Genomic DNA, 12,677 nt, shown 5'->3' with positions numbered 1-12,677 from the left:
GCTATACAAGCCTACCTCAAGAAACAAGAAAAATCTCAAATAAACAATCTAACCTTACACCTAAAGAAACTAGAGAAAGAAGAACAAACAAAGCCCAAAGTTAGTAGAAGGAAAGAAATCATAAAGATCAGAGCAAAAATAAATGAAATAGAAACAAAACAATAGCAAAGATCAATAAAACTAAAAGCTGGTTAGACAAAATTGATAAACCTTTAGCCAGACTCATCAAGATAAAGAGGGAGAAGACAAATCAATAAAATTAGAAATGAAAAGTGACAAGTTACAATGGACAATGCAGAAATACAAAACATCCTAAGAGACTACTACAAGAAACTCTATACCAATAAAATGGACAACCTGGAAGAAATGGACAAATTCGTAGAAAGGTATAACCTTCCAAGACTGAAGCGGGAAGAAATAGAAAATATGAACAGACCAATCACAAGTAATGAAACTGAAACTGTGATAAAAAATCTTCCAACACACAGAAGTCCAAGATCAGATGGCTTCACAGGTGAAGTCTATCAAACATTTAGAGAAGAGCTAACACCCATCCTTCTCAAACTCTTACAAAAAATTGCAGAGGAAGGAACACCCCCAACCTCATTCTACAAGGCCACCATCACCCTGACACCAAAACCAGATAAAGATACTACAAAAAAGAGAAAATTACAGACCAATATCACTGATGAATATAGATGCAAAAATCCTCAACAAAATACTAGCAAACAGAATCCAACAACACATGAAAAGGATCATACACCATGATCAAGTGGGATTTATCCCAGGGATGCAAGGATTCTTCAACATACGCAAATCAATCAACGTGATACACCATATCAACAAACTGAAGGAGAAAAACCATATGATCATCTCAACAGATGCAGAGAAAGCTTTTGACAAAATTCAACACCCATTTATGATAAAAACCCTGCAGAAAGGAGGCATAGAGGGAAATTTCCTCAACATAATAAAGGCCATATATGACAAACCCACAGCCAACATCATCCTCAATGGTGAAAAACTGAAACCATTTCCACTAAGATCAGGAACAAGACAAGGTTGTCCACTCTCGCCACTATTAGTCAACATAGTTTTGGAAGTCCTAGCCAAGGCAATCAGAGAAGAAAAAGAAATAAAAGGAATCCAAATTGGAAAAGAAGAAGTAAAACAGTCACTGTTTGCAGATGACATGCTACTATACATAGAAAATCCTAAAGATGCCAACAGAAAACTACTAGAGCTAATTAATGAATTAGGTAAAGTTGCAGGATACAAAATTAATGCACAGAACTCTCCTGTGTTCCTATACACTAACAACAGAAGATCAGAAAGAGAAAATAAGGAAACAATCCCATTCACCATTGCAGCAAAAAGAATATAATACCTAGGAATAAAGCTACCTACGGAGGTAAAAGACCTGTACTCAGAAAACTATAAGACACGGATGAAAGAAATCAAAGATGACACAATCAGATGGAGAAATATACCATGTTTTGGGGTTGGAAGAATCAATATTGTGAAAATGACTATACTACCCAAAGCAATCTACAGATTCAATGCAATCCCTATCAAATTACCAGTGGCATTTTTTACAGAACTAGAACAAAAAAACCTTAAAATTTGTATGGAGACAAAAAAGACCCCGAATAACCAAAGCAATCTTGAGGGAAAAAAATGGAGCTGGAGGAATCAGACTCCCTGACTTCCGACTATACTACAAAGCTACAGTAATCAAGACAATATGGTATTGGCACAAAAACAGAAATATAGATCAATGGAACAGGATAGAAAGCCCAGAGATAAACTTACATACCTATGGTCAACTAATCTATGACAAAGGAGGCAAGGATATAAAATGGAGAAACGACAGTCTCTTCAATAAGTAGTGCTGGGAAAACTGGATAGCTACATGTAAAAGAATGAAATTAGAACATTCCCTAACACCATACACAAAAATAAACTCAATATGGATTAAAGATCTAAATGTAAGACCGGGCACTATAAAACTCTTAGAGGAAAACATAGGAAGAACACTCTGTGACAAAAATTACAGCAAGATCTTTTCTACCCACCTCCTAGAGTAATGGAAATAAAAATAAAAATTAAAAAATGAGACCTAATGAAACTTAAAAGCTTTTGCACAGCCAAGGAAACTATAAAGAAGACGAAAAGACAACCCTCAGAATGGGAGAAAACATTTGCAAGTGAATCAATGGACAAAGAATTACTCTCCAAAATACATAAATAGCTCATGCAGCTCAATATTAAAAAAACAAACAGCCCAATTAAAAAATGGGCAGAAGACCTAAATAGACATTTCTCCAAAGAAGAAATACAGATGGCCAAGAAGCACATGAAAAGATGCTCAACATCACTACTAGAGAAATGCAAATCAAAACTACAATGAGGTATCTCCTCACACTGGTAAAACAGGGCATCATCAGAAAATATACAAACAATAAATGCTGGAGAGAGTGTGGAGAAAAGGGAACCCTCTTGCACTGTTGGTAGGAATGTAGATCGATACTATGGAGAACAGTTCTCCACTATGGAGAACAGTATGGAGGTTCCTTAAAAAACTAAAAATAGAATTATCATATGACCCAGCAATCCCACTACTGGGCATATACCCAGAGAAAACCATAATTCAAAAAGACACATGCACCCCAATGTTCACTGCAGCGCTATTTACAATAGCCAGGTCATAGAAGCAACCTAAATGCCCATCGACAGACGAATGGATAAAGAGGTGGTACATGCATACAATGGAATATTACTCAGCCATAAAAAGGAACGAAATTGGGTCATTTGTAGAGGCGTAGATGGACCCAGAGACTGTCATACAGAGTGAAGTAAGTCAGAAAGAGAAAAACAAATATCGTATATTAACACATATATGTGGAATCTAGAAAAATGGTACAGATGAACCGGTTTGCAAGGCAGAAATAGAGACAGATTTAGAGAACAAATGTATGGACAGCAAGGGGGAAAAGAGGGTGGGTGGTGGTGGTGGGATGAACTGGGAGATTGGGATTCACATATATATACACTAATATGTATAAACTAGATAACTAATAATAAGTTAGTAAGTAAATAAATAAATAGTATAGCACTCTACCAAAAAAAAAAAAATTCTAGGTTCACAACATGCTTTTCTCTGGCTTGCATTCCTTTGGCAGGACACCCACTTGACTGTGACAAAGGCTGCTGGTGGGCCACCTCAGTGGTGTGTAGCTGGCGTAGTTTTCTGATGTTCAGCCCAGAGCCCACTCCCCAAGCCTTTTTAAAGACTTTGTGAATTCCCTGTATCAAATCCCTTTCTGCTTAAGATAGAGTGGTTTCTTGTTTTTGCAACTGAACCCGGATGGATAGCTAAATATAAGATAGCAAATCGCAATTTGGAGATACAATGCCACAGAAGATTTATTTCAAACAATTCTCTTAAAAAAGAACGAAAGGGAGGGCAGAAATATCATAGATAACACTGATGCTTTTCCCATCTAAATATACATGTTAACCACTGTCAGCGTAAATAAAAGTACCAAGAGTTACACCATAGCCCTGGAGCATGCAGAGGTAGCTTGCTCCCAAGCTGGCCAGAAAGGATTGGGAGTCAGAGGGAACTCTGATTCAGATCCTGAAGGAACCTTATGAATACCCAAGAGTTGAATACCTCTGGCCAAGAGACTGAATACTTAATCAAAACAACTGCCACCAAAAACAAACAAACAAAACCCTTTTATTTTTGTGCTGAAAATTCTAGTAAATAATTCAATACATATCCAACTATCTGCCCTGATAATGAGAACAGTAGCAAATGGTAAGAAACCACCGCAGCTTCACATGAGAATTGTTTTTGACCTTGCAAAGCATTTCCTGCAACTTTCCAGCCATCTTTCGAGCTGCTATGCATACTTGAGAGCAAAACAACAGCCTTCAGCTGTACCGTACAGATAGGAAAAAATGTTGCTCGACAAATTTACATAACAAATTTGAACATTCAAGGTACACATTCGTTTTAGGTATAAGTCACTTTAAATTCTTCTAATTTGAGGAAGCTAACCAAATTACTTTTACAGTTCAGGTGAGTTGAATAATTTACAATGGAGCCTTATTTGTTGGTCCTACAGCAGAGCTATCCAAATGGAAGCCCAGCCAAGATTTGTGATTCACCTTGTCATTTGCTCCTCTTCTCTAGACCTAGATGGGCTGTCTCACCTGCTACCACCTAACCTGTATCTAGCCAAGAGAGAAGGGAACAGCAATAAAAAGAACTTCTAGAACCTCCAACTACCAAAACTTAACTTGCCAAAGACCAAGCTAGAATTTATAAACATGCACACATTAAAAATGAATCTACCATATTGAGTCCTCTTTCTGGAAGTGAACCAAGTTGCTAGGGTGGAGGGGGAAATGACTTACAGTATAAAAAACATTTCACTTGCACAAATTTGATCTTGATTCCTGAGAGCTGAATTATGACAAGAACCAGTTCAACATTTAACAGATAATTTTTGAAAACGTATACATATTTAACCCTGACCTGTAATTGAAGCTAGTTACAAAAGTGCATATATAAACATAGAAAAAATAGCTAATCCTACAATGTTGTGACCTCTTTGTACAGATACTTTTTATTACTAGAACCAATGTTTGAGAATATTTTGTTAAAAAAAAATAATAACAAATTAACTTTCTACCTAAGAAACTTCAGTACCCCTCCCCAATATTCAAATTCACTTTAAATGTTTGAGAGTCCCTGTATTAGTTTCCTATTGCTGCTGTGACAAATTGTCATAAACTTAATGTCTTAAAATAAGACCAATTTATTATTTTATAGTTCTGGGAGTTAGAAGTCCTAAAATTCAAGGGGTTGGAAGAACTGTGTTCCTTTGTGGATGCTCTAAGGGAGAATCTGTTTCCTTGCCTGTTTTGGCATTTAGACTCTGCCTGCATTCCCTGACTCATGCCCCATCCTCCACCTTCAAAGCCAACAGTGCAGCATCTTCAAATCTTTCTCTCTCTCTGACCTCTGCTTCTGCCATCACATCTCCTTCTCGAACTCTAATCTTCCTGACTTCCTCTGACAAGGACCCTGTGATTACATTGGGCCTATCTGCATAAATCAGGATACTCCTCCCATCTCCAGACCTTTAACTCAGTCATATTGGTAAAGCCCATTTTGCGACAGTCTCTTCAATAAGTGGTGCTGGGAAAACTGGGCAGGTACATGTAGAAATATGAAATTAGAACACTCCCTAACACCATACACTGAAATAAACTCAAAATGGGTTAAAGACCTAAATGTAAGGCCAGACACTATCAAACTCTTAGAGGAAAACATAGGCAGAACACTCTATGACATAAATCACAGCAAGATCCTTTTTGACCCACCTCCTAGAGAAATGGAAATAAAAACAAAAATAAACAAATGGGACCTAATGAAACTTAAAAGCTTTTGCACAGCAAAGGAAACCATAAACAAGACCAAAAGACAACACTCAGAATGGGAGAAAATATTTGCCAATGAAGCAACTGACAAAGGATTAATCTCCAAAATTTACAAGCAACTCATGCAGCTCCATAACAAAAAAACAAACAACCCAATCCAAAAATGGGCAAAGGACCTAAATAGACATTTCTCCAAAGAAGATACACAGATTGCTAACAAACACATGAAAGGATGCTCAATATCACTAATCATGAGAGAAATGCAAATCAAAACTACAATGAGGTATCACCTCACACCAGTCAGAATGTCCATCATCAGAAAATCTACAAACAGTAAATGCTGGAGAGTGTGTGGAGAAAAGGGAACCCTCTTACACTGTTGGTGGGAATGTAAATTGATACAGCCACTATGGAGAACAGTACGGAGGTTCCTTAAAAATCTACAAAGAGTCATGTACCAGAATGCTCACTGCAGCTCTATTTACAATATCCAGGACATGGAAGCAATGTAAGTATCCATCATCAGAGGAATGGATAAAGAAGATGGCACATATATACAATGGAATATTACTCAGCCATAAAAAGAAATGAAACTGAGTTATTTGTAGTGAGGTGGATGGACCTGCAGTCTGTCATACAGAGTGAAGTAAGACAGGAGAAAAACAAATACCGTATGTAACACATATATATGGAATCTAAGAAGAAAAAAAATGTCATGAAGAGACTAGGGGTAGGATGGGAATAAAACAGAGACCTACTAGAGCATGGACTTGAGGATATGGGGAGGGGGAAGGGGAAGCTGTGACAAAGTGAGAGAGTGGCATGGACATATATACACTATCAAACGTAGGGTGGATAGCTAGTGGGAAGCAGCCACATGGCACAGGGAGATCAGCTAGGTGGTTTGTGACCACCTAGAGGGGTGGGATAGGGAGGGTGGGAGGGAGGGAGATGCAAGAGGGAAGAGATGTGGGAACATATGTATAACTGATTCACTTTGTTGTAAAGCAGAAACTAACACACCATTGTAAAGCAATTATAGTCCAATAAAGATGTTAAAAAAAAAAAAGCCCCTTTTGCTATATAAGGTAACAGTGTCACAGATACCAGGGATTAGGATGTGGACAATTTGTGGGGGCTGTTATTCTATCTATCAGTAGTTACTAAGGTCACTCATACGGAAAGAAAATATTCAGATACTTTGTAGCTATTTGTGTAAATATTAACCAGGAGTGCTTGCTTAAAAAATCCACTCATACAATTATTAAAATAAAAATGATGAAAGATTCATCTTCTTCCACAGAGTGAAGTACATAGTTTCTACAGGACATAATGATTAACTGTACAGAAAAATCAGGAGGGTTTTCCCTCCTGTCACAGTAAATATACAGCATTTTCCCTCTTTCTCTTACTTACAGGGCAGGCGACGGTCCCATCCTGGTTGTTAGGGATGACTTGTTCTCATTCAGAGATACTGGCTAGCTGTGATGTTAGTGTGGTAATAGCCGACTGGTAGTTTGAGTGCACTAAGTATTACCTGCTTGAATAAAGCGTAGTCCTGTCGTGTGAATAATGTTCATTGACGTACAGGGAAGAAGATGAAATTGTGGTCGCCAAGGAAGCAGCTTCAAACAGCGATGGAGTGCTAGGCACCAGGTCTGGCCTGTGTCGGGATCCCAATGCTGGGTGACAAAAAGCAAAACAAACACTCATGAATCTCGGTAAGAAATGCTGCTTTAGTGTATATAATAATGTAAATGAGTCAAACGCATTCATTCTACATACCAGGCTGCAAATTAAATTACGAAATAACTGTGCTCTTCTGAACTGCAGCAGAAATGTAAAATAGCTTCTTGCAAACAGGTTAAACAGAAAGGAAATTGCATTAATTTACAAAATGGCTTATGGAAATGCCATTATGAATGTTCTTTTAAAAACCTAATAAAGTGATTTACTGTCTCAAAAGATGACATAAAAAGCTCCTAAGGAGCTTAAGGAGATAATTCGACAGAGATTAAAAGGATGATTGGCAAATGTATAAACAGACAGGGAACTTGCTTTCCTCTCCCGAGGCTATGCCCATATCTGTGATTCTCAGTGCAGATCTAAGGACTCACACTCGTTAAGAGCCAAGAAACACATGCTTCACAGACTAACAGCCAGCTATACCTTAACCCTGTTTGAGCCCACATACATCTTTGAATATTATCCACAGCTCTTCTTGACATTATATTCTAAAAGCAAGGCTGCCTTTTTAAAAATGAGAAAACTCTCATTTTTCTTTAAAATGTAGGTACCTATGAAAATACTTATGCAAGAGCCCTCCCTTATCAGGAAAGTGGAACAGTCAAGGCTGAACAGTGACCCAGTCTACTCTATGTGGATGTTTTTTTTTTTGAGAGTTGAATCTGGATTTTTTTTTTTCTGCATCATTTTTAATCATCCTATCCTAAACTTTGGACAAATTCACGTTCATTATTGGCCAGCTTGTCAGAGATAGTATTTTGTTTAAAGTCCAGCCACACAGAACAGAGCTCCTTTAAAAAGAGACATGCACGTTCCCAGAGACAGAACACTGTGGATGAATCCTGTCTTTAAAGTTCTATGGTTGGCCTCAAGCTGATTTATTTTTCACCAGTGGAGATACTTTATTTATTTTTTAATTTTATGGAACTATAGCTGACCTATAACAAGGTATTAGTTTAAAGGTATACAACATAGTGATGAGATTTATGTATATATTGTGAACTGATCATCACAGTAAGTTGAGTTAATGTCCTATCACCACAGTTACAGCATTTTTTTCTGGTGATGAGCATTTTTAAGATCTCCTCTCTTAGCAACTTTCAAATATGCAATACAGTATTATTAGCTCGTGTCACCATGCTGTACTGTGGATTCTTTTTAGTCACTTCCCCAAACTAAACTAAAACAGATGATAATAAATACAATATAACCTTATGGTGTTTCTGGTATTCCTTTATAGGCACAATAGGCTCAAAATTATGTACTGTCAGGAAGTGAACGAATGGAAATTGATCCTAATAGGCACTATCATGTGAGTGTGAGGTTTGGATTTTGGACTTGGAGGGATATAGATGGAGAGGTGGGGCGAGGCATGGAGGGAGAAGGGAGCAAGCACAGAAGGCCTGGACTCTAGACTAGGAAGCCAGACACACAATAAAATGTATGAGATGGTGCAGCTCTGCATCCGATTCAGATCAAAATAAATGACTGCCATGATGAATAACAGATGATAATCATATAAAAACACAAGTGACAACATGCTCAATATGCAAAAATCAGAAAGGCTTCAATACGACAGTTGGCTAGCAATCTTCAATATACTTGATCCCACCTTCTCATTAAATACAGAGAAAAATATGAAAACTCTCAGTAACATAGAAAACTGAATCTGAAAAATAACCTCACATCAGATTCCAATGAATCACTACTAAATATAAGGCGGACAGAGCTAGACTGAGAACAACTAATGCAGGCTCAGGTCTTGGGCATAGTCAGCCTGATTTCATAAACCAGAGGCTCGCTGAGTAACAGAATACAGAAAAACACTACCTGTCCAGTGACTCGGGCCCAGGTCAGACAGCACACAAACACTGGGCAGCTGACCCTTAGGAGCAGTTCTTTGAAGTAGAGAACTGTTTCCTTATGTGCCCATACCTTTCAGTTTTTTAAAATATCTAGTGTGGTGGGCAGAATACTAGGATGACTCTCAATGACCTGCACCCTTGTATAATCTCCCTTTGAGTGTGGGTGGAAGCTGTGAGAACGATGAGATATTACTCCTGTGATAATTTTATCTTATGTGGCAAAAGGAATCTTGCAGATGTAATTAAGGCTACTAATCAGTTAACTCTGAGTTAGTCAAAGGGAAGATTATTCATGTGAGCCTGGCCTAGTCATGTGAGCCCTTTAAATTCGTGTCTAGAGGTCAGAGATGGTGATGGCAGAGATTCCAAGTGTAAGGCGGACTGACCTGCAAGAAATTCTCCATCTGAAGATGGAGGGGGGCTGCATGGCAAGGAATGAGGATGCTCTCTAGGGGCTGAGCCTGGCCCACAGCTGTTAGACAGCAATGACATGGGACTTCAGCTGTACAACTGCAAGGAAGTGAATTCTGCCAACAACAGGATGAGATTAGAGGAGGATTCTTCTCCAGAAACTCCAGATGAGAACTCAGCCAGCTGACACCTTGATCCCAGTTTCTGAGACCCTGAAAAGCTGTGTCAGAGAACCCAGGTAAGCCTTGCTAGTCTTCTGACTTATAGAACTGTGAGCTAATAAATGGAGGTTATAATAAGCTGCTAACTTTCTGATAATTTGTCACATGGCAAAAGAAAACTAATACAACCCACACATACTGAGAATGATAGAAAACAAATGATTAAAAACTGGAGGGAAATTTGGTAATGACTTGGTGTACTACGAAAGGGGAAATCCCCAAGTATAGAGCATTATAGAACGGCCGAACCTTGCAGCAAACTTTGTAGATGCAGAGAATTGTCAAGATAAACTCATTAAAAAATAGTACGTTAACATTTTCAAAGAATATGCTCAATAGCCTTTTCTTCAACCTTAAGAGACCTTTTCTGGTGAAGTATCTTTAGATCTAAAGCAATGGGTCCAATAGTTCAGTTGAAAAAAGCATAATTTGCTCACCGCTTCCTACGTTTCCACTTTCTAGATGCTGTGTATTTATTATACTTACCCCTTAAGATTAACAACTGGACTCATGGCTTAAACTTCAGAAGCAATACATACATTTTTATTGAGGTATAGCTGATAGAAGTCACATTGAGCACACTATTTAAAAGTTTAACTATTACAGTTTAAAAATAAGTTTATCCTAGAAAATTAGGCAGTGTGGTAGGGAGATGCCAATGCAGGGAAGTTTAGGGAAAGAGGTGGATGCCTGTCAGAAACTGGAGCCATCAACTCAGAGAGAGGAGCAAGGGCAATTCAGAAACTCTAGCTGAAATCACTAAATCTGCATAATAGTTGGTTTATAAGATGAGAAAGAAACCCAACATGGCAGATATGGATAAGTGCTGAAGAAGGGAAAAGGATGAACACACTATTCTAAAGACTGAGGAAAAGAAAATCCCAGAAGAGATCTAATCTTCTACAGGAAGTAAAAGAAATTTTTGGGAAATGTTGGCATTCCCAAAAGAATATACTGATAGTAAAATCTAAAATGTCACTTCCTCTTATAGGATTAGAAGAGAAAATCCAAATGACCAACTCGATAGAGAAAAATATTTGATAAAATGCAACACTCATTCCTGATAAAAACTTTAGGGCTTCCCTGGTGGCACAGTGGTTGAGAGTCCGCCTGCCTATGCAGGGGACATGGGTTCATGCCCCGGTCCGGGAAGATCCCACGTGCTGCGGAGCGGCTGGGCCCGTGAGCCACGGCTGCTGAGCCTGCACGTCCGGAGCCTGTGCTCCGCAATGGGAGACGCCACAACAGTGAGAGGCCTGCATACCGCAAAAAACAAAACAAAACAAAACAAAACAAAACCAAAACTTTAGAAACTAGGAATAAAAAGAAACTTCCTTGACTTGATTATGGGCATCAAATACAGCAAAATTCTTTCTCAGTAATGAAACATTAGAAGCATTCCCTTTAAAATCAGGATGAGGCAAGGCTGCCCACAAGGCTGCCCACAATCACTACTTCTATTCATCATTGTACCAGAAGTCCTAGTTAGCAAGTAAGAAAGAAAGAAGAAAAGATGTGAGGTCTATGCAGTAGCAACAAACAGCCAGAAAAACCAAACCTTAAAAATATACTACCTGGGGAGAGACCTTCCAGATGGTGGAGGAGTAAAACATGGAGATCACCTTCCTCCCCACAAATACATCAGAAATACATCTACATGTAGAACAACTCCTACACAACACCTACTGAACGCTGGCAGAAGACCTCAGACTTCCCCAAAGGCAAGAAACTCCCCACGTACCTGGGTAGGGCTAAAGAAAAAAGAAAAAACAGAGACAAAAGAATAGGGACGGGACCTGCACCAGTGGGAGGGAGCTGTGAAGGAGGAAAGGTTCCCACACATTAGGAAGCCCCTTTGCGGGCGGAGACTGCGGGTGGCGGAGGGGGAAGCTTCAGAACCACAGAGGAGAGCGAAGCAACAGGGGTGCGGAGGGCAAAGTGGAGAGATTCCCGCACAGAAGACAGGTGCCGACCAGCACTCACGAGCCTGAGAGGCTTGTCTGCTCATGCAACAGGGCGGGCGGGGGCTGGGAGCTGAGGCTCGGGCTTCAGAGGTCAGATCCCAGGGAGAGGACTGGGGTTGGCTGTGTGAACACAGCCTGAAGGGGGCTAGTGCACCACGGCTAGCTGGGAGGGAGTCCAGGAAACAGTCTGGACCTGCCTAAGAAGCAAGAGACCATTGTTTCGGGGTGTGCGAGGAGAGGGGATTGAGAGCACCATCTAAACGAGCTCCAGAGACAGGCATGAGCCACAGCTATCAGCATGGACACCAGAGACGAGCATGACACGCTAAGGCTGGTGCTGGAGCCACCAAGAAGCCTGTGTGTGAGCACAGGTCACTATCCACACCACCCCTCCTGGGAGCCTGTGCAGCCCACCACTGCCAGGGTCCCATGATCCAGGGACAACTTCCCCGGGAGAACATACGGTGTGCCTCATGCTGGCATCCGCTGCCGCAGGCTCGCCCTGCATCTGTACCGCTCCCTCCCCCAGCCTGAGTGAGCCAGAGCCCCCGAAGCAGCTGCTCCTTTAACCCCGTCCTGTCTGAGTGAAAAACAGATGCCCTCAGGCAACCTACACGCAGAGGCAGGCCCAAATCCAAAGCTGAACCCCAGGAGCTGTGTGAAGAAGGAAGAGAAAGAGAAATTTCCCCAGCAGCTTCAGGAGCTGTGGATTAAATCTCCAAAATCAACTTGATGTACCCTGTATCACTGGAATATCTGAATAGACAATGAATCATCCCAAAATCAAGGCAGTGGACTTTGGGAGCAACTGTAGACTTGGTGTTTGCTTTCTGCAACCAATTTATTTCTGGTTTTATGTTTATCTTAGTTTAGTATTTAGAGTTTATTATCACTGGTAGTTTTTTTATTGATTTGGTTGCTCTTTTTTTTTTTAAAAAAATATATTTTTTTCCTTTTTCTCTTTTTCTGAGTATGTATGCGTATGCTTCTTTCTGTGATTTTGTCTGTATAGCTTT

The 12,677-nt window shown here is 39.8% G+C and overlaps 1 protein-coding gene across 4 annotated transcripts in view; it reads right to left on the bottom strand.

Annotated features, from left to right (window-relative positions):
• Positions 1-12,677, bottom strand: part of PIP5K1B (phosphatidylinositol-4-phosphate 5-kinase type 1 beta) — a 340,838-nt gene that overhangs the window by 74,200 nt on the left and 253,961 nt on the right. For all 4 annotated transcript variants that reach the window (XM_059072732.2, XM_067039563.1, XM_067039564.1 and 1 more), the window contains one exon: positions 6,992-7,136. In XM_059072732.2, the coding sequence (XP_058928715.1) occupies positions 6,992-7,136 (145 nt within the window). The remainder of the gene's footprint in view (positions 1-6,991; positions 7,137-12,677) is intronic.

The sequence above is a fragment of the Kogia breviceps genome, chromosome 8 (assembly GCF_026419965.1).
Source record: "Kogia breviceps isolate mKogBre1 chromosome 8, mKogBre1 haplotype 1, whole genome shotgun sequence".
NCBI lineage: Eukaryota > Metazoa > Chordata > Mammalia > Artiodactyla > Physeteridae > Kogia > Kogia breviceps.
This window is presented reverse-complemented; position numbering and strand designations above follow the sequence as displayed.